The sequence below is a fragment of the Dermacentor variabilis genome, chromosome 8 (assembly GCF_050947875.1).
Source record: "Dermacentor variabilis isolate Ectoservices chromosome 8, ASM5094787v1, whole genome shotgun sequence".
NCBI lineage: Eukaryota > Metazoa > Arthropoda > Arachnida > Ixodida > Ixodidae > Dermacentor > Dermacentor variabilis.
Window position 1 is genome coordinate 14389332 of NC_134575.1, and position 19766 is coordinate 14409097.

The window sequence follows — 19766 nt, forward strand, 5'->3', positions numbered from 1 at the left end:
TGCATTCGGAACCAATGCTTCCCCCGAAACTGCTATTTTTTTTCTATTAGGCTGTACTTTCTCTTTATTCAGCTATGGTAGATGACGCAAGTTGAGCAATTCACAGGGTGTTCTGGTATCGGGCAAACACTTACGCCAAAATTAACCATGCAGAATAATTTTCCTATTTCGTATGCCAGTACTTATTTTGTAATTACTCTGTTTACGGCAATGGTTTGAAGCCATGTTCATTTACTTGAAATGCTAGAGATCTTTCTTGAATATATGCCACGATGTATTGACGCTGCAAGCAGGACACTAGAAATGCTTGTATTTCTTTGAAAATAGAAGAAGAAAAAAGGGGGGGGGGGCACACTTCGATTAAAATGTGGAATACCGATGAATTTTCTCGCCGCAGCATAGAATCAATACAGTAGCCAAGATCCATAAATGTGAGAATAACTATATTCTGTATCTACGAAAGAGCTCTAATAATGGCGTAGAAAAAGGCACCTTTATTATTGTGGACATATACTATACGTACCTAAATGGCAAGTCGGATTTGTTGTGAGAACGTGGTGGCATGTCGTGAAAGAACAATTTGGCTCTTTCTTTCTTCAGTGGTTCTTATTCTGCACTACACCATTCGTCGCTTATGCATGTTACCATAGAAAGAGCTTCTATTTTATTTCCTTTGGACTATGCGACACATGACTTTTCGCTTCGACTTAGCCGAGGCGTTCTAGAATAAGTAGCAGTAATAGACGTTCGCATTATGTGGTCAGAGGCGTTCTTCCACCTTGAGCCAAATTCCATTCTGAGGGTACGCAAAGATGAAAGACGACCCAATCTCCAAGCTTTTCTCCTGCGATTGAAAAGCAATAATGCTTCATTAGTAACTTTGCCACAGCTAAGTTAGCAAGGTTCTTTAAGTGGATAGGGAGACAAATCAATACGGCACCTTCATAACTGTAGCGAACAGTAAACAAACTACTTATGCCTGTCACTTAAGAATGGCATCCTCTTGCCTATGAAAAGTGTTAGCCCCCGCCCCCCCCCCCCCATTCCCCACAGAGATACCAAAGAAGTCATTCAACATTAATAATTAGGCCGGCAGATGCTGTAGCCCACTATGATACAGAAGTTACATAGACAGGGATAAAGTGCTTGAAAATGGCCAGCCAACGTTTCAATCAATGAACCTATTTTTGCCAAAAATAGGTCCACCTATTGAAACGTTCGCCAGCCTTTCTGAGGCGCTTTATCCATCTTTATGTAACTTCTATACAACAGAAGTAATTAATGCTTCAATGTTGTCGTGTTTTAAGTATACTGACACTACGGTGAGCTGGTAATCCTGCGCTGCAGGTTAAAAAGCTCATTCACAAAAAGACTGGCCTTTAGGCTGCCAAACGACACTCACATTGACATGACGATCATCCAGCACAAACTTGTATTTTGCGAGAGTCTTGGCCATGGTCAATTTCATCTCCAGCTGAGCAAAACGCATCCCAATACAGTTACGTGGTCCCTGTCCAAATGGTTGGTACACAATGGGGTCTACTTGTCCTTTGTTTTCGGTGCTAAACCTGAAGTAAATTGAAAGTAAGGAATCAGGATTTTTAGTAGCTGAAACTAAATGTTTCTTCAGTACTGCACACTCGTATCACACGTTAGGCGTCAAAATGCATTACCCGGTTCATTCAGCACCCGGAAATATTTCGTATCCGCTGAATGTCACATGTTTGCCTGTTCGTAAAGAATGTACTTTTTGCATGCGAACATGTGTAATGCCTCTTAAATTTGACTATTTGTTCATTTCGGCAGGGCGGCTTCCCATGCCAGCTTCAATGGTAAATTCAAGGCGAATGCTGAAGAATTAATTTAATAGAAAATACCGGAAATACTATGCGTGAAGGCATGACAAACTATAACGTGCCATGTCCGCGCAAAATGAACACAGATTTTGTTGTTCTGATAAATAGCCATTGAAACATCTGCAGTGCGGATTATTTCAAGCACAATGAAAGAAACATTCCTTAATTTAGCGCACAATCTCAAGCAGAATTATACAACAAAGGTCCGCTGCATTAGATAAATGATCCCACGCGAGCAAGACAGCTGTCGCCCCAAGTTTTCTTACAGGCTCTAGCCTGCTGTGTTCAGTTTTTACTTATGTTTAAATATTCCTTTATTCCCACCACTTGCAGAATTTTTTTTTAATCTTCATGGTGCGGCACTTTATTCCTTGCCATTGTTGCAGCACTTGGTGCCTTGTAATAGCTGCAACACCTTATTCCTTGTCATGGCGTCACTTAGCTATTTCCTTCCCTTCTTCGAAATTATATTTCTATGTTTGTCTCTTTGTAACCCTTTTATCCCGTGCATGGCAGCAAAGCGAGTTTTTTTGGTTACCCTCCCTGCCCTTCCTTTGTCTCTCTCTCTTTCTAACCAAATAATAACAATAAATCAATCAACTAATCAAGAATTTATTATTATGTCCAGGAACAACATTGAGGTCTGGGCGCTAATGCATAGAAAAACGAAAACAAGAATGGTAAAGATCTAAAATAACTTCGAATAAGAGTTATGGGATACAAAATTAATTCACAAAACAAAGCCAACAAGGAACTAGATAAACAGCTGCGTCATGAATAATAATAATTTTAATTAATAAAAAAATTTTATTTGTGTGCCCATCAACAAATGGGTGTCTAAACACTTGCACACAGGGGAAAAAGGAACTACAAAGGTAAAACCACTACAAATAAAGTTACGGAATAAAGCATAGAAAGTAAAACACAAAAGATCAGAATAAACGTGAACGTAAGGAGCAACAATGAAGGAATGACACAAATATCCTACATAGAACAGCAAACAGAAGGATAGACAAACTATGAAAGAACAGGAGAGTAATGCATGAAGAAAGAAGATTCAAGAGAAAGCGCGAAGCTCGCAAAAGAAAGAAGACAACACACTTCGAAAGATACAAAGACTGAGAAAATTACTGTTATATATAATTTGCATTCTGCGGAGACGCGATAGCCACCTGAAAGAGGCAAGAACGTCGAATGCTCTATGTTTCCTGGTTGTCTTCCGCGGTACCCACAGTGAAACCGAAGCTAGCAGATTCGCGTATGCTATAATTCCATGAATGATATTCAACAAAAATAAGATGGTGGTAAGGCTACTTTCGCAACTGTGAGACGGAAGTTAAGAATAACTAGTCATACTTGACAAGCCGTTGGCATGCGAAGTCAGAATACAATGTTTACATATAGTCACGAAATTTTGCAGCAGAGCTGTTTATGGCTAGGGTACCATGGAATTTTCGTGTCCTCGGTAAAAAACTATCATGATGAATAGTTCATACCCCGCGTAAGCACTCATACCCCCGCAAGCAAGCAACAAGTGCCATGCTCATAGCCCCTTAAGGCAGAGGGTACAAGCACTGAGCAAAGTGAAAACGTGTAAAAAACTGTGACCCTCATTGGCTCATACCCCCATAAGCCCTGTGGACACTACCCCTGTGGTAATAGTTGCGATGACACTACCCAAGTGGATGTGTCGGGACTAGAAAGGGTGTGGTTCACGCGTTTCGTGTTGGAGACATTTCGCTTGCGCTGCTAAACCGATCCTGCCCAACCGACGATCCTGCAGTGTGCCTGCATCGATTTGACATTATGAAAGAATGTGCTTGCCGTTGCGAGTATGCGGCTATGTGAATATCACAGCGACCACAAAGCCACTGTGACTGCCGTATCTAAGTGACAATGAATGATGCAATAAAGTGTTTACCACAAATTTTCTTACCGCAATGTTTGCAGCTCCGCTGGTCATCCACCTTTGCAGGGTGGAATGACCTCGAACTTTTTTCTGCAGGGACTGGAATATTATGTTATTTGAGTTGCTTCTGCCATTACACATTAGTTAGGCATATTCAAATAATGAAACAATAATGAAATAATAATGGCAGAGCAGAGTCGTATTGTCACTCGCCAACAGTTGGCGGAGAAACTTAGCGTACTATCAAAAAGCGCACCAATATCGCTTACTTGAACAACTGTGGTCAACATTGCGCAAGCAAAAAGATTCAGAAAAGCCAATCTGATACTTTCTATTTGCGAATACAATCAATCAATCGTTTTATTTAGTGGCCAGGGGCACCTACGGAGCCTTTGTACTGGAGCACTTAAAAAGTAATACGCAAGGCACAATATACGAAGCAGAAAAATAAGGCAGACAAAACAATGTGAGGTATAGAAACAACTTGGGAAAACGAAAACGAGGTGGTGGGCGCAAGAGTGAAGCATTCCGAAATCATGATTACCTACGCATGTAAAAATGCAGGGATTAACTGCGAAATATATCAGTACAGGCAGAATCCTTACTGTATGCTTTTTGGAGCCGAGCCATAGGACATTCTCAACTGCAACCAGGTAGTGCCGCACAGAACGCTACCTGGTGTAGGGCGAACTTTCGCCGCACGGAAAAAAAACTGTAAGGCATCAAAAAGCTTCGGACAATATCCGTCGTGGTTGCTCAGTGGCTGCTGAGCACGAGGTCGCGGGATCGAATCCCAGCCACGGCGGCCGCATTTCGATGGAGGCAAAATGCGAAAACACCCGTGTACATAGATTTAGGTGCACCTTAAAGACCCCCAGGTGGTCTATGTTTCCGAAGTCCTCCACTAAGGCGTGCCTCATAATCAGAAAGTGTTTTTGGCACGTAAAACAGCAGAATTTATTTTTAAGCTTTGTATAATGTGTAGTGGCATCTATTACATTTAAAAGGAACAAAAGGTCTCATTTAATATGTGATCAGTTTAGAAGTGCTAGTTAAGGTGCATTTGACCGGACTGCACTATGATCCCGACAGCGGCAAAAGCGGTGCTTGAAGACAACAATTTCTTCTGGATGCATTCAACAAGGTCAGAGTCTGCTTCGATCATTCTGCCCCAAATTACACAGTCATCTCCAAGTAATGGATAGTAAAATACAATTGCAGAAATGCGTCAGGGGAGGGGAAGTCATTTGATATATGAAAAACAATAACAAGAGAGAGGAGGGCACGTCGTTTCACATATATGTAGTCTGAAGAGAAGCACAGCGGTTTGTCAAAGTGCACACCAAGATAGTTCATTTCGTTGACCTAACAACAACAACAACAACAACAACAACAACAACAACAACAACAACAACAACAACAACAACAATAATAATAATAATAGTAATAATATTAATAATAATAACAATTTTGAAAAGAAGGGTGTACATACAACCAGCCACAAAATAAATACGAAAGAAAAAGGAAGAGAAATTTTCTATTCCATATATTCCTCTTGTATTTGTGCGTGTACTCGTAATTTTTTGTTAGCCGTGCGTCAAACTTAGATTTCATGGTTGTTCTTGGGCTCGGCAAATAAATGATTCATTGATTATAATCAAGTTGAGTGTTGATGCCTGTTATCACCAGCACTCAAGCGCTCCCAATATACAGTCCTCATATCGATTATTTTCATGATCTTGATACTTTTTCTAACTAGGGTAATTTTCCTAACTAGCTATCATTGTGTTTTAAGAGCTTTGCATTGTTGTGTCATGGTATCACATATTGTTCAACTGCCGTTCTCCTCCTTTTTCTTTTATATTCTCCGTTCGCCTTGCTGTACGTACACTCTTCTTTTGAGGATTGTTCTTTTTCTTCATTTCTTTTATTTATATTCCCCTGCTGTACACTTTTCTTCTTTAATTGTATGCGCGCGCCAGTCCGCAGACCTCGTGGTTGTCCTGGGCACGGTAATGAAATGGTTTTTTTTTATTATTATTATTATTATTATTATTATTATTATTATTATTATTATTATTATTATTATTATTATTATTATTATTATTATTATTATTATTATTATTATTAGCAGCAGCAGCAGCAGCAGCAGTAGTAGTAGTGGCGCGTACACTGCTCGAAGCCTCAGGAGGCCGAAACACCAACAATTTTTCTGGAGCATATAGGCACCTCTTTCTGTTCTGTAAACAAAAACTGCAACAGAAGAAAAGTACCTGTCAGGATCAAATTTTTCCGGTTCTTCCCAAAAGGTAGGGTCGTGGCTCAAGTGGTAGCTTGGAATGAGAACGCTGCTTCCAGCCGGTATGGTGTTACCGTTGTGAGTGTAATCGCGTGCACACCTCCTTGTTGTGAACCTTCGAAGCAGTGAAAGAAAACCGCCGCAAACTTTACCCACTTGTTCCAAGACAAGCTTATATGTTCACAATGTTTGTCAGCTCCCTGTCCAAAACACGCGGCTTCTAAGATGGCAAACAAGAGGCTGAGCTGTTGATGTGTAAATGCGATGACCGGTCTGAGACAATTGAACAGAGATCGTGAACTCCACCGAGGCTCCCTCCTATAACATAACCTTATGAGGCAGTCAAAGCTACGGGTTTAACATGACAAAAAAGTCATTTTCAATGTCAATATATGTTTTAACTATTGCCATTATAATTACGCCACAGCTTGCGAAGCACAACAGACCCAGAGCGCTGTCACTACACCAGGGGATAAATCACCCGTTGCTCATGCACATGGTGCCTTACTCTTACGTTTTCACTAGGCACGTGTATTTAAAACCGTACCGCGCAAATACCGGGAAGAAAACATTCCACTTGATTGGTATGAAGAAACATTGTGATCAAGTTGTTGCCATAGATTTGAGTAACGTCATAGCTCATAGCCAACGCAAAACTCACGTAATGAGGTACAGCAAACACACGCGTTTCCGCTACTGGCGCATTTCCCGCTTATCTGCTGTTTATAGCAAAAACACAAAGAAGGAATGCAAGTTGAGCTGGTGTCAAGACTAGCTGTGATTTGAAGACAGTAATTTATTATAAGTAATTGTACCCTCTCACCTTCAAAATAACTCCCTTGCGGAACAATACAGTGGTCCAAGCGTTAGTGTCACTTTGTGAATATGTCCTGCTCATGTTCTTTCTGAACTCACTCAAGCGACTTTCTGCGCTTTGAGCTTGATTAAGGAGATCGTGCCAAAACGGCAACATTTAGGCTGGGTTGGTAATTTTCGAAAGTATTGATATAAGCAGAAGCCAACTCTGACGAGTAACGTGAAAACCTAGTTCATTCCAACGAGAAATTTGCTTGTGCGGAGTGATGTGTGATAGGATGCATTTTCGTCGTGCAGCAACCTGCTGGCTGTTCGCCCACCTCGGATTCGCTCATTTCCTCAAAACAGCCACCCTCGTACATCCTAAATATTGGCGGTAAAACAATGGGCAGTGTTCGTTGCCTGATCATTGGGGACGAATTCCTGATGCGAAATACCTTGAATGGCAAAAAATAAAACGATGGGCAAGCGCTTTTCGAGCTGCAGATATGCCCAGCGCTTTTTTTTATTTTCTTTTTGAGTCGTAACAATTTGGGCTTTTTCTCTGCGACTAGAGTTGCTTTGTCTCTGGGCCCGTGTCTCTTTGACCCGGGCACGTAAATTTCGCAGCTAATGATGATCCACAATGTTCGAGCCGGGTCATTCATTCGATCTTGCTCGGTCTCATCTTGTTTTCTTCAGAAATACAAAAATCCAGCCGAAAGGTCGCTAATTTAACGCGATTGTATAAAGTTCAAATCGCCGAACGGTGCACGACTCTTCTCCGGATAAAAGACGTCTAGGGCGCATTCGCGAAGTGTCAGAAACGCGGGGAGTGTTTTATTGCTGCGAAAGGCGACTATCTTGAAGGTGATAGTGCTTGAATGCACCCAAATAAATTACTTTCTTCAAATAATGGCCAGCACGGAAACTTTTAGATACCAAGTTGCTTTCTTAAAGAGTCCCTACATACATTTGCCAATGGAACTGATGCTGTATGCGGGAAAATTTCCAACGTATCTTTCTAAATTATACACATGATCTAATTCCACTCACCCCTATCTTTCTGAATGGGAAGAAAGTTATCTTTTTATTTACACAAATTCTTTCCTATAGTCAATGAAGACGCCATTATGATCTCTCTTTGTCTGCGTTATTTAGCCTTCAGAGTATCCTGTCGCATTCGATCTGTCACATGAGCTGAGGTGTTAATATTGGTCGAAATTCATTTCAGCTTCGTAAACACGTCAGCTTAGTGATTCATTATTTCTTGCTGCTTGTCTTCCTTTCTGCGCATTTAGTCTTTTGCGTTGCGAAAATAATAAACCACCTGCAATGAGAACTGAAGATAATTGTGTTGCTCAACATAGAAGTTGACAAGGCCGCAAAAAAATCATGAATAGCCAACTCAAAACGTTCTGATTGCAAGGACCTCGTTAAAAAGGTTCAATATATATCAAGTACTAAGAGTCGAAAATTGGACTCACCCAACAATAGGGGAATAGTAGCGAAGAGATTCTGATATCACTTGATCCAAGTACCTTATACCAAAAACGTTATCATACGTGAATGACCCCTGTAAATAAATTTTCAATCCAGTCAAGGTAACGTGTCTGATGCGACAAAGAATACCAAAATGTTGTGCACGCTATGGTGAAGAAATTCATACATCTCTCTCCAGTACCGCCCGGACTTCGTCGCTGAGCCGATCTTGCATATCCTGGTGTTTCGCTAGCAGGTAGGCCATGAAAGACATTGCTGTTCCCGTTGTCTCAAAGCTGAAATGTTCGCGAAGGACAGAGTAAAAACAAGCAACCGCAGTCGTTTGATATAGCAATAGCTGGCTCAGAAAAGAACACTCTGATACTATGAAATTGTGGGAGCTAACTCGGAAAGGTGAGCTACTTCAGTTCTGCTTTACCCATGCCCCGAGTATCTTCTTTTTACCCGCTCGACTTCAAAAAGACAAAGTAATGGGGGTGCTCATACAAATACTTCTACTGCCCGAGGCTTCAAAGCATAAAGCACTGCTGACAAACACTCTCGAAATAGGCATATCTGGGGTCTTGTACTAGAATCTCTCAAATTCTCAAAGCATATTAGACACACGTTCAACATTGGGAACAGCTGGACTAGCGTACAACTTTCGTTTGTTGATATTATTGAATTGTCGCAACAGAAGTCAGTTTATGTGCTGCATATCAATGGGAAATAGAATTGTGCGTCACAAGTTGTTCGCAAGTTTAAGTTCCCCAAGCTTAATGATGAGAGTTCAAAGTTTGTCGACGAAGTTACTTTGAGAAATCTCTAGGTAAAATGCCTGTAGAAGGCGCAGCAGAAATCACTCGTCACTGGTGCAGTGGTTTGAAAACGGTTTTGAAAAATACACGTGCAAGTCTTATGTTCAAGCGTGTATGCATTCTTTTTTCAACGACGTTGCATGAAGTAACAAGAATAAAAAATGCCGTCCGGCACCATTAAATATATACCATCACAATTTCCCTAGCAACGCACTTCAAGTCGCCTTGGCTCATTGTCAGTTTGTAACAATAGATATGGCCACGAGAGTGAAATATTACATACCCTGCTATAAAGAAAACGAGGCCATTCGACAAGATTTCCTCGTTGGTCAGGAAGCGTTTCTTCTTTTTCATGCCAATCTTCGCTGCCTCGTTTTCTGGAACAGAGAAGACAATATGATGAGCGGATGCCAGTGAACACATTTAGACTGAAGAGAAAGTGCAGCACTTTCATTGATGAAGAAAATGCGTCCTTACTTTCCGACGCCGAGTCTGCGTCGTAGTCTATTGTCAGCGAGTGTACGTTGACCGCTGCGCCTTCTTCTACTTCGGCATTAAGCATGAGCTGTAAGATGTCGTTCCTGGTCGCCTGAGGAAGAAGGGTGTTAACAGTTTTCCACGCTAACTTCTTAAAATGTAGAAATCATTTTCAACTCCGATGGCAGAGCGTCGAATGTGTGGCTGATGGACATTGGGGGTATGCTCCACATAGAGATAAGACGTGCTGGCTATGTAAAAAAAAATGAATGTTAACCTGGCTGATGGCGTGACCTGCTACTCCAGGCGCTGCGTGAAAATGCACAGTGATCACGGAAACGTACCAGCAGCACATGCAACGATCCACAATTTCTTGAACATTACATGTGCTCATAGTTTGCTTAAGGCCTGTAGACCGTAGCAATACCAGAAGCGCTGTCGCAACGCGCAGACGGTGCTTCTCTAAACGCCAAGAATTTCCGCAGCTCTGCGATGAAGTTGCACTGAAAGTTTCGTTTTGCATTCAACAATTGTCTTTCCAACAAGTCGCGGTAGCCGTAACATAAAGCGCTGCAAGTTTTTCGTAACGGTGCACACTGAGCTCATTTGGGACTATGTAAACTGAATTCAGCAATTAATATAAATTGTTATGCTGCAGCTTAATGTACATGGCCTAATGTACATTGTTAAACGGAAGCTTTAGCTCGGATGATCCTATCTGAATACATGTAAAAGGACAATTCCTTTTTCTGGGCAACCACTGCACCAAATTAGTCGAGGATTCTTGCATTTAAAAGCAAGATTTAAAATCTGGTGACTGTTGGTTTCAAATTTTGATTGAGGTCGTCAATGTTTTATTAAAAACTGGCAAAAATCGAACATTTTGGAAAACCAAACTATAAAGTTTACACCACTGTAACTCAGCAAAGAAAAATGATGTAATAAATATGTTAATTGCATCTAATAGTACATCTAAAGCGCACAAAATGGATATGTTAGACATGAATCTAAAAAAATTGTAATATGTAAATAGAGCTCTTGCGGAACCCTTGTACACAATGTAAGAAATTCACGTAAGATATGAAATTACATTTCAAATTTGTCCGCTTTCACTGATCTAGTGGGTTCCGTTTACAGAACAGCGATTTCTGTTCTTGATGCAGAACTATTGATTTATAAAATTCGTGCTTCCTTTTTTTAAACTTTCGAATATATGAAAAATTTTAAAAAGAAAACTCAAAGAGGAAGCTTTAGCTCGGGCCCAACTTCGACGAGGCCTATTCAAATACATGTAAAACGCAAAAATGTTTTTCTGAGATAACCCCTGGACCGATTTTAATGAAATTTGTTGCATTTCAGAGAGAAAGTTAAATTCTAGTGACAGTTGGAAGCGGAATTTCGATTTATGCCCTGAGTTTGCTTTGAAAAATTTTCAAATATTCGACCGTTTGAAAAAAAAAATAGAAGCATGAAGTTTACAAATTCATAGCTCTGCATCAAGAACAGATATCGCGGTTTTGTAAACGGTTTCCATTAGATCACTAAAAGCGGACAAATTCAATTTGTGATATTACATCTTAAGTTAATTTGTTACGTTGGTTACAAGGGTTTTGCAAAACGTGTATTTCCATATTATTAAAGCTTTTTTATTTTCATGTCTAACACATCAATTTTGCCCGCTTTAGATGTACTATTAGATGCGATTCCCAGAACTGTATTATCATTTTCCGTTGTTGAATTACAGAGTTGTAAACTTCATAGTTTCGTTCTTAGAATTTTTTTTTTATTTTTGCCAATTTTTAATAAAGAATTGACAACCTAACTGAAAAATTCGAAAGCAACAGTCACTAGATTATATGTTTTTCTTTTAAATCCAATGAACCTTGTCAAATTTGGTGCACTGGTTGCCAAGAAAAACGAATTCTCCTTTTACATGTATTTATAGAGGAGCACCGGAGCTAAAGCTTCAAGTTTGACGTGGTGGTGCTTAGTAAATGTCGGCAGTCAGCTTCATAGGACAGAGAAAATTCTCATCCTGGAGCCGTACTTGTCTTGCAGCTTTTAAAGAAAATGCTGGATGTAGATGGACTTGACAACGCGCCGCACGAATCACCGTAATGAGACTCACAATACGTATGGTGACTCTCTGCTTGCTCGCTATGTTTGAGGTACAGCTCTCCAATATTTTTGTAATGTCACGGCAGCATTGAGCGCGATACCTTGGCCAGCGCCATGCCACGAAGCACAACTGCGTAATAAGCGAGGGTAGGCCGCATACGCACTTAGCACGCTGTTGTCAGAGCATCATCAGCTAAGCTACTCTAATAAACCCAGCATAGCTTCTGCTAACTTATTCGAACATCTAAGGAGCGTCCAAAGGCATATTGTAACTTTTGCGAATGAAGAAGGAGGTGCGCTGGACAGGAGGAGCCGACACGGGTGCTGTTCTCGTAGTTGCTGCCAGATGACGAACTATTCAGACGTCCCGGTGCAATCCCCGTCCTTGTTTGCTACCTTTCAAGTGTCGGTGTTACCAAGGGCACTTTTAAGCACGCTCTAGGTTGCAATTCCATACCTGTTGAAGAGATATCAACTGTTCTGTGTGAGCTAGAGGCGAACGTCAACAGCCGTCCCTTAACCCATTTGTCTGCAGACCCTGACGAGCTGTGTCCGTAGAGGGCTTCACACTTCTTGCTTCGAACACGTGCAACGTGCTTGCCTCAAGAGCTGGCCGCATCGCTACACCAGTCAACAAGCATCCATCTGCGACGTCGAAGCATACGTCGACAAGCTTTGTCAGACCACCTCTGGAAGCGTTAAATTAAATTATGGGGTTTTACCTGCCAAAACCACTTTCTGATTGTGAGGCACACCGAAGTGGAGGACTCCGGAAATTTAGGCCACCTGGGGTTCTTTAAGGTGCACCTAAATCTAAGTACACGGGTGTTTTCGCATTTCGCCCCCATCGAAATGCGGCCGCAGTGGCCGGGATTCGATCCCGCGACCTCGTGCTCAGCAGCTTAACACCATAGCCACTAAGCAACCATGGCGGGTTCTCGAAGCGTTGGTGCAAGGACTAGTTGCGGCTTCTGCGCTGCGCACACGAGGCGACACCAAAGCTGCCACCACGACTTCAAGTTGGAGACGTTGCCCTGGTGCACGACGACGATTCGTCGTCTATCCTGTAAAAGCTGACCCGGGTGACGGAACTGCTTCCTGGCGTGCTGCCTGAAGTTGGCGTCCGGCTCCGTCATAAGGCGTCCCGTGCAAAAGGCTTACTTTCTTGAAGCCGGCAGCCTTTAGCAATTTTGTCGGCCGCGGGATTGTGTTTCAAATACAGAAGAAGGTGCGCCGAGCGCGAGGAACGGCCACTGGTGCGGCTCGCGCAGTTTCTGCCAGATAACGAACGAGTCAGACGTCCGGGTGCAATCTACGTCGTTGTTTGCCACAGTAACCATTGTGCGCACAGGAGCACGTGTGCACATATCTATTTCCGTTGAAAGCGGACAAGCAGCACGGGGTTTATGGAGCTTAATACAACAGCCCAGTACAGGATGTTCTTACAAGAGTACGCTCTGTGCGCATGCGCGCCTGCCGCCGATACATGCGTAACTGAGCTCCGCGATACGGTGCTTACCGGCAAGCTGGCCGGCGCTCCCGTAATATTGTTAACCTACTGGATAGCTGTACTGCATGGTACGGCGATGGGCAAAGTTAGGGTGAACACGCGAGCACGCGGCCGACGGCAGTCAGCGCAGCGCAAGATTCATCGCTGAGAACATTGGGCACGCGCACTATGCGATCCGTGAAAGAATATTTCCACCCCGCGCATCACGTCACTGCAGACGCTCGTTCATCGTCTGCTAGCCGCACTTCTGTCTGCTGAGCCGGCACCTTCAGCATGTGATGGCACATTTGAATGAAAAATTGGCGCATGAAGGAAGAAACCAGTACCTGGCAGTTCATATTTTAACTATCTATGGAACTAAATTGCAAGCTCGCATTTCAAGTTGAACAAGCGCAAAAGGCGGCAAAATAATATGATCATGCCTAGTACCGTGTCATGTCACCGCTGACAACGACTGCAGCTGTTGTGGACTGCAGTAAGTTCGTGCTCGAAAATATTCGCGATGATTCGCCTCGAGGAGATCCCACACTTTGTTGACTGCGGCCCACAAGTGGTCAAAAGTCGCGGAATTGAGGCTCTTTCTTGCCAAGGCACCTTTCAGGCGGCCCCTCACGTTTAGGATGACATTAAGGCCTGCCTCCTTTAAGGCGGCCATTCCAGTAGGGGCATCTGTTCGAAAATGAAGTGGTGATACTCGGCTGAGTTCCGCCCGAGCTTCGCTGTACACCCACTTTCAGATGTGTAATGAAGGTGTATTTTTCATTTCAAATTTATTCTATTTTTGTACATTAGTACTTTACAGAGATTAAAGGGGCGAAGTTCGAGCGCCGGCGAGAGCTTGCGCGGACACGGAACGCATGCACTAAACAGGTTTTCGAGAGCAAGGTTGACGTGACGTCACGGTGATGCCCTCACGGAACACCTGGTGTGCCAGCGCGGCGCAGGTGTACCGTTTGCCTGTCACGGCGGCCGCATTTCGATGGGGGTGGAATGCGAAAACACCGGTGTACTTAGATTTATGCGCACGTTAAAGAACCCCAGGTGGTCGAGATTATTCCGGAGTCCCCCACTACGACATTCCGCATAATGAGATCGTGGTTTCGGCACGTGAAACCCCATAATTAATTTTTACGTGTACCGTTTCGCCCACTCTGCTCCGTCGAGGCGCGGAAGTCACGTGACGTCGCAGCCACTAGGGAATTTAGGCGCCGTTTCGCTGCTATGGATGCGGGCAATTCCGCTCAATTCGTCATTTGACGCTTTCGCACCGAAAGGGCTCTCAACAGCAGCTGCTATTATGCATGCATCTTCGTCATCTATGTGGTAGTCACAGGACGGGGTGGGTACACAGCGCGCATCGCGAATATGTGACCTTCATGCGTATATTCCTGCATTATTCGATTCACAGTCTAGAGAAATCTGGTCACCGAAGAACCGATATGTCGCTTGGAATACCGTTCCTGTGAAAGGGTCAACAATAAAGCGACCGCGATCATCGGGAACTCTAGCCATAATGGCATGGTTCAACAGACAGTCTGTGAAAGGTTCTCGTTTTTTTTTTTGTATGCGGTATTGCATGCGGAATAACTCTGAAAATGATAAATAGACACGCCCCCCCCCCCCTCTCATATCTAAGCGCGTTCTCTTTTCGGTCCTGTTGTCTTGAAGAACGCATATTTAAAGGAGGACTGATCTTAAAATGCCGATGGTATAAAGCGACGAAGCAGAAGCGCGGTTAGCAGACAACGAACCGTCCTCTCCCGTGACCTGATGCGCGCGGTGGAAAGACAGCATCGCCAAACGTATACTGCGCATGCGCATGCTTCCAGCGATTGCCACTACGGAGCGCTGACAGTGCCCTTATAACTGTGCATATCTTTGTACCATAGAGGCTGTACATCTGCAGGTTTCGTGGCGGCTTTCTTAGCGTTTGAACCTTTTCCACGTCATTAGAGTGAAAATTACCTGTCAACACGGCTTTCAGAGAAAACAGGTCGTACCTCTCTGTTGTTACGACGGAACTGTAGAATGGGTGTAAAGTCGTCGAGAATGTTGTCAGTGGCCGTCTTGCTATAGCGTGCCTTGAATGAAAGGATCACCTTCCACAGAAGAGCAAACTCAGGAAAGCAGGCTGGAAAGTAGTATGCGAGATCACCATGCGAGTTTGAAAAGCAGGGAGATGATAAACTGTGCTATTTCATTGTAAGAACAGTCGAAAAAGAGGCATCGATCATTTATGCGACTTGTGAGAGACGCTTCAGTGGCTATGGTCTCGTAAGTATGACTGAATCCACAGCGAACGCTTTAGATGCGTGATTTTATATGTATGACCTACACCAAGGCGATGGTGACATCCAACGACAAATATGCTCTCACTTGACAGCAAAGTAACAGTACGCTACTGTCAGCTATCTACTGCGAGAAGTTACTAAACGAAGCTCAAGACAACATCATATCTAACATTTATTTATGCCACGAAGAAGTGCACAACTTGGTCTATTTTTAGATGAAGTGTTTTGAAACCCGAAGATGTTATATTTTGTGTATTTGGGGTCTCTAATAAAGACCTTTCTATATTATACTAAGATTGAAGATAAAGTTGGACACACGAGCGCTAACTTATACAACTGAAAACCTTCCCTGAGAACCCGGCAACTGAAAACCTTCGGCCCACGTGGAACGCAGCGCCTGCGCAAGGCCACCCAACACTGATAAGACATCACCACCCATTGGTGATAAAACAATAATCAGAAACCCAAAATTACATAAAACGGAAGAAAATACGAAAAGTACACTCAAACAATAAAAACCAAAATCTGCAAAGATTGCGTGCCTATCGCGCCTGCCCGGAAATCCATATATCTATGGCTTATTGAAATGCTTCTTCTTTTTCCTTTAGCAAAACAGACGGCCCACTATCACAAACCTCTTAATGAAGCATTGCCACCACTTGGACATCCTCCCGTTCTCTCTTTCCTAAGCGCCCTGAAGAATGGCCGCATCTTTTAATTCAGGATGGCAGCTTCAATGTCACTAAAAAGTGCATTGCTAGTCGTTCCGCAGATTGCGGGTGGGCTAGACAGAAGATGCAGACGTCCTTGGCCTGTCGTTAAGGCAGCGTCACTTCTCGGAGCAATGTACTCTCGACCGCATGCCAGTGGAATTTTATAAACAAGCGACATTGGTGCAGTGCATAAATTGTCTTATATGTATGCAACTGGGCACTGTCGCTTCTGGTGTTGTGTCTTGCCAACTCTCCTGTAAAAATTTGACAATATATGCAGGATGCAGGGAATGTCACATACAAGCCGAATTTTCTTGCCATCAGCTTTACTGGCCTTGTGCACGCGTTGCGTTCCAAAGGGAAACATTTTTTCATCGCACAGTTAGTTGTAAGTTAGCTCATGTATGTTTCATTCTTTTCTATTTGTCCTGTGTGCATTGTGTATTTTAATTTTGAAATAGTGTTCCAACTGGCCGAAGCATCTACGCTTCCAGAAGCACTGAAAACGGTGGAGTTAAAGAGAAGTTCTAGTAAAGTACAAAAGCCATGTGCCGCATCAGATCAATTTTGGGGAGAAGATGGGATTTGTTTAGTTGTAGAATAAAATGTATGTGCGCTCAGGACCAGACAGCAGGGCCTTTTTATTTACTCTGTACGAACGCAGAAATACTTTGGAAGGAGGTCACACTGCACTAAATTGTCCATATACAGAAATATGATAGTAAGCAAGGGATGTTGTTAGGTTAGTGAAATGCACCGATGATCTTTTGGGAAAGCAAGTTTTATGTACATTGAGGCCAAGTGTGCATCCAGCTCTCCTTTTATTGATGGTCACATAACACTAATAGAATGTGAGCTAACGCGGTGCCTTGAGTGATATGCTGTTATAATGCATTTTTTTTAGTTCTTGTTTTCGCCTCAAGTTACCCGCCAGACGCTTCTCCGAGAAACTCAGACAGAAGGATGTGGAGCAACCGCATCGATCACTGGGGCTCGCAGTAATTCTAGTTTGTATTCGCAGAGGGCGCCCAGCGAGATGCTCGGGTTAATCAGTCTGCCTGTTGTTGAAGCAAGCCAAATATGCCAAGCTCCGCAAGTCGTTCCGCAAAGTATATCAACGTCCGGCGCTTCGATACAAAAAGAAAGTGGTAATCTGTAGTCCACTTACCAGTCAAGAAACTCATCCAGGCGTACCGAAATTGATCGAAACTCCTCAAGCTGTCCCGAAAGAGCGACTCACTTGCACTCTTGCTCGCCTCCCTCTTCTGCTGCAAATTTGACTTTAGGCCAAACGCCGACCGAATTATCACGTCGGCCGTCAGCCTCTGAAACAGCTCGCGAGCCTCGAACACCTTCTTTTGCGAATGAAGGGAGTTGAGGACGCCAAGGAACTCGTTGGTGCAGTCGTCCATTAGGCTTGCCATCTGAAAGTCAACAGTAGAATATTATGGCGAAAACACGGGACATGTATTCATGATCAGGTTGTCTGGGTGTGTGACACACAGCTTCCAAAGAAGTTTTTCGTGAAGGACATTTCAGAAAAGAAAATGTTTTGCTGCGCTCAGCGATGCCCCTGAAGCCCCGTCTGAGCACTCAGCTCACACACTTCTCAAGGCCGTTGTAGCGTAAGAAATGTAGAGAGTTTAGACACCCTAAAGGAGCTTCAAAATAATACCACAGAAAACGTACGCTCTATATTTAAGAAATTCGAACTGCTCAACGCTTGCTTTCACAACTATAAAAATTGAAATAAGAATATTTTATGGCTACCATCAACAGATATTCAGCCCTACGACTTTCACCAGAGACCGTTCTTTGCACTCGGGAATAAATAACGATTAATCAATCGATCGCTTCTTGGAACAGGCATGCCATGTGTGGTGCGCTGGGCACAAGTCTTCGTTGCCGCTTCACTTGACCGAGATAACCATTAGAATATATTACAAAGGGACTATTATACATGTAACAACGCTAGGGCATGATTCGCCCAAAGAGTGGTTAAGAGACACAAGAAATTGCAAACGAGTATCAATGGGGAGTCAAGCAACGAACTTCACGCATTTTTTTTCAGCGCTGCACGGGAATATCATTCGCAGTACAGTGAACCAGCTTTCAAGACATGATTGCAAAAATTATGATTGTGTGTTACCGATATAATTTCGTGATTCTGTAATGTAGCGGTTTGCTATGTCGTCAAAAACTTGGATGACTCCCAATGTTTGCTTCCGTAGTTGTTTTTGAAGTTGTGATACTGAGTTGCACTGCTATTTATTATCATTCGCTTAGTTCGCGGTGATGTGCCAAGCGTGTTTTCAGTAGCCCGTCAGTGAAAAGAATAAGTACATGTCAAAATAAACATATTTAAAATAAGTTTAAAGGCGGTATGCAAAGATAACCATGCTCTTATATAAGTGGTTATGGGCTTGGCTAAGAAGAAATCACGAAAAAAAGCTTTGCTCAAATACATGTCACCACGCCAGAAACACCAATTCGATATAACAACTACTTGCCCTGTATGTGCCAGTTTTTATCTAATGCTCATCGTTGGGCGTGGGTGTAAACAAGCTGTGGCTGCTTCTAAACAAGTGTCTATTTTAAGAACGTATATATAATAACTGCTTGATGTACGGAGACACTTGCGGGCATGAGTCAGAGCCTTGCTCATATATTTAGTACAACCCAGACCAGCGAATGTTTATTGAGGTATTCATGTATGCTATACACAAAGTCCCTTTCTGTGTTACCTGCGTTCTCAATACAGCACAGTGATCATAACCACAACGCGGACACTTTTCTATTATCAAGTCTAAAATAGAACCAATGCGACTGTATGTATGCTGAAGGTATTCTTGTGACTGAGAGAACGGTACGGTCATATTGTCGATACAGTCGATACTCTTAATTTTTACCCTAATATTCTGAAATGCATAAAATGTTTTCTAAACAACCGTACCCAGTTTGTAACAGCTAACGATTCTGCATCCCCGCCCTGCGCCGTGAAGTCAGGTGTTCCTCAAGGCTCCGTCTTGGGACCGTTACTATTCCTAACTTATACAAACGACTTACCTGCCGTAATTAATAGTTCTATTAATCGTTTTGAGGACGATTGCGTTCTATACCCTGAAATAACTAATGACTACGATAACTTTATGCTTCAGTCAGATCTAGATAACATTTCAAGGTGACTAATTTCAAGGGGACAATGGCCAAAGCTTTAAATCTGACTGAATGCAAAATTATGTTTGTCTCGCGTCGCTCAAGCTCACCAACTCATTTCGGCTATAATATCTATGAAACCAACCTTGAGCACGTGATTTCCTATAAATATCTTGGCGTCCAGCTAAACAGTAATCTTTCGTGGCATCCGCATATCGAACACATCACAAACAATGCAACCAGACCTCTTGACTACATTCTCAGGAATTCACTAAAGCCCTACCCCATATTAAGTTACAGCTCTACAAACCATTAATTAGACCGAAGCTAGAGTATGCATCA

At 42.9% G+C, this 19766-nt stretch overlaps 1 protein-coding gene across 2 annotated transcripts in view; it reads right to left on the reverse strand.

Moving 5' to 3' along the window:
* Positions 1 to 424: 424 nt before the first annotated feature.
* LOC142589678 (cytochrome P450 9e2-like) overlaps positions 425 to 19766 on the reverse strand; it is a 30401-nt gene continuing 11059 nt past the window's right edge. For both annotated transcript variants that reach the window (XM_075701219.1, XM_075701220.1), the window contains 9 exons: positions 17437 to 17692; positions 15265 to 15395; positions 9637 to 9748; positions 9443 to 9536; positions 8529 to 8637; positions 8347 to 8435; positions 6039 to 6179; positions 1403 to 1568; positions 425 to 844 (listed from right to left, as the gene is read on the reverse strand). In XM_075701219.1, the coding sequence (XP_075557334.1) occupies positions 761 to 844; positions 1403 to 1568; positions 6039 to 6179; positions 8347 to 8435; positions 8529 to 8637; positions 9443 to 9536; positions 9637 to 9748; positions 15265 to 15395; positions 17437 to 17692 (1182 nt within the window). In that variant the 3' untranslated portion in view covers positions 425 to 760. The remainder of the gene's footprint in view (positions 845 to 1402; positions 1569 to 6038; positions 6180 to 8346; positions 8436 to 8528; positions 8638 to 9442; positions 9537 to 9636; positions 9749 to 15264; positions 15396 to 17436; positions 17693 to 19766) is intronic.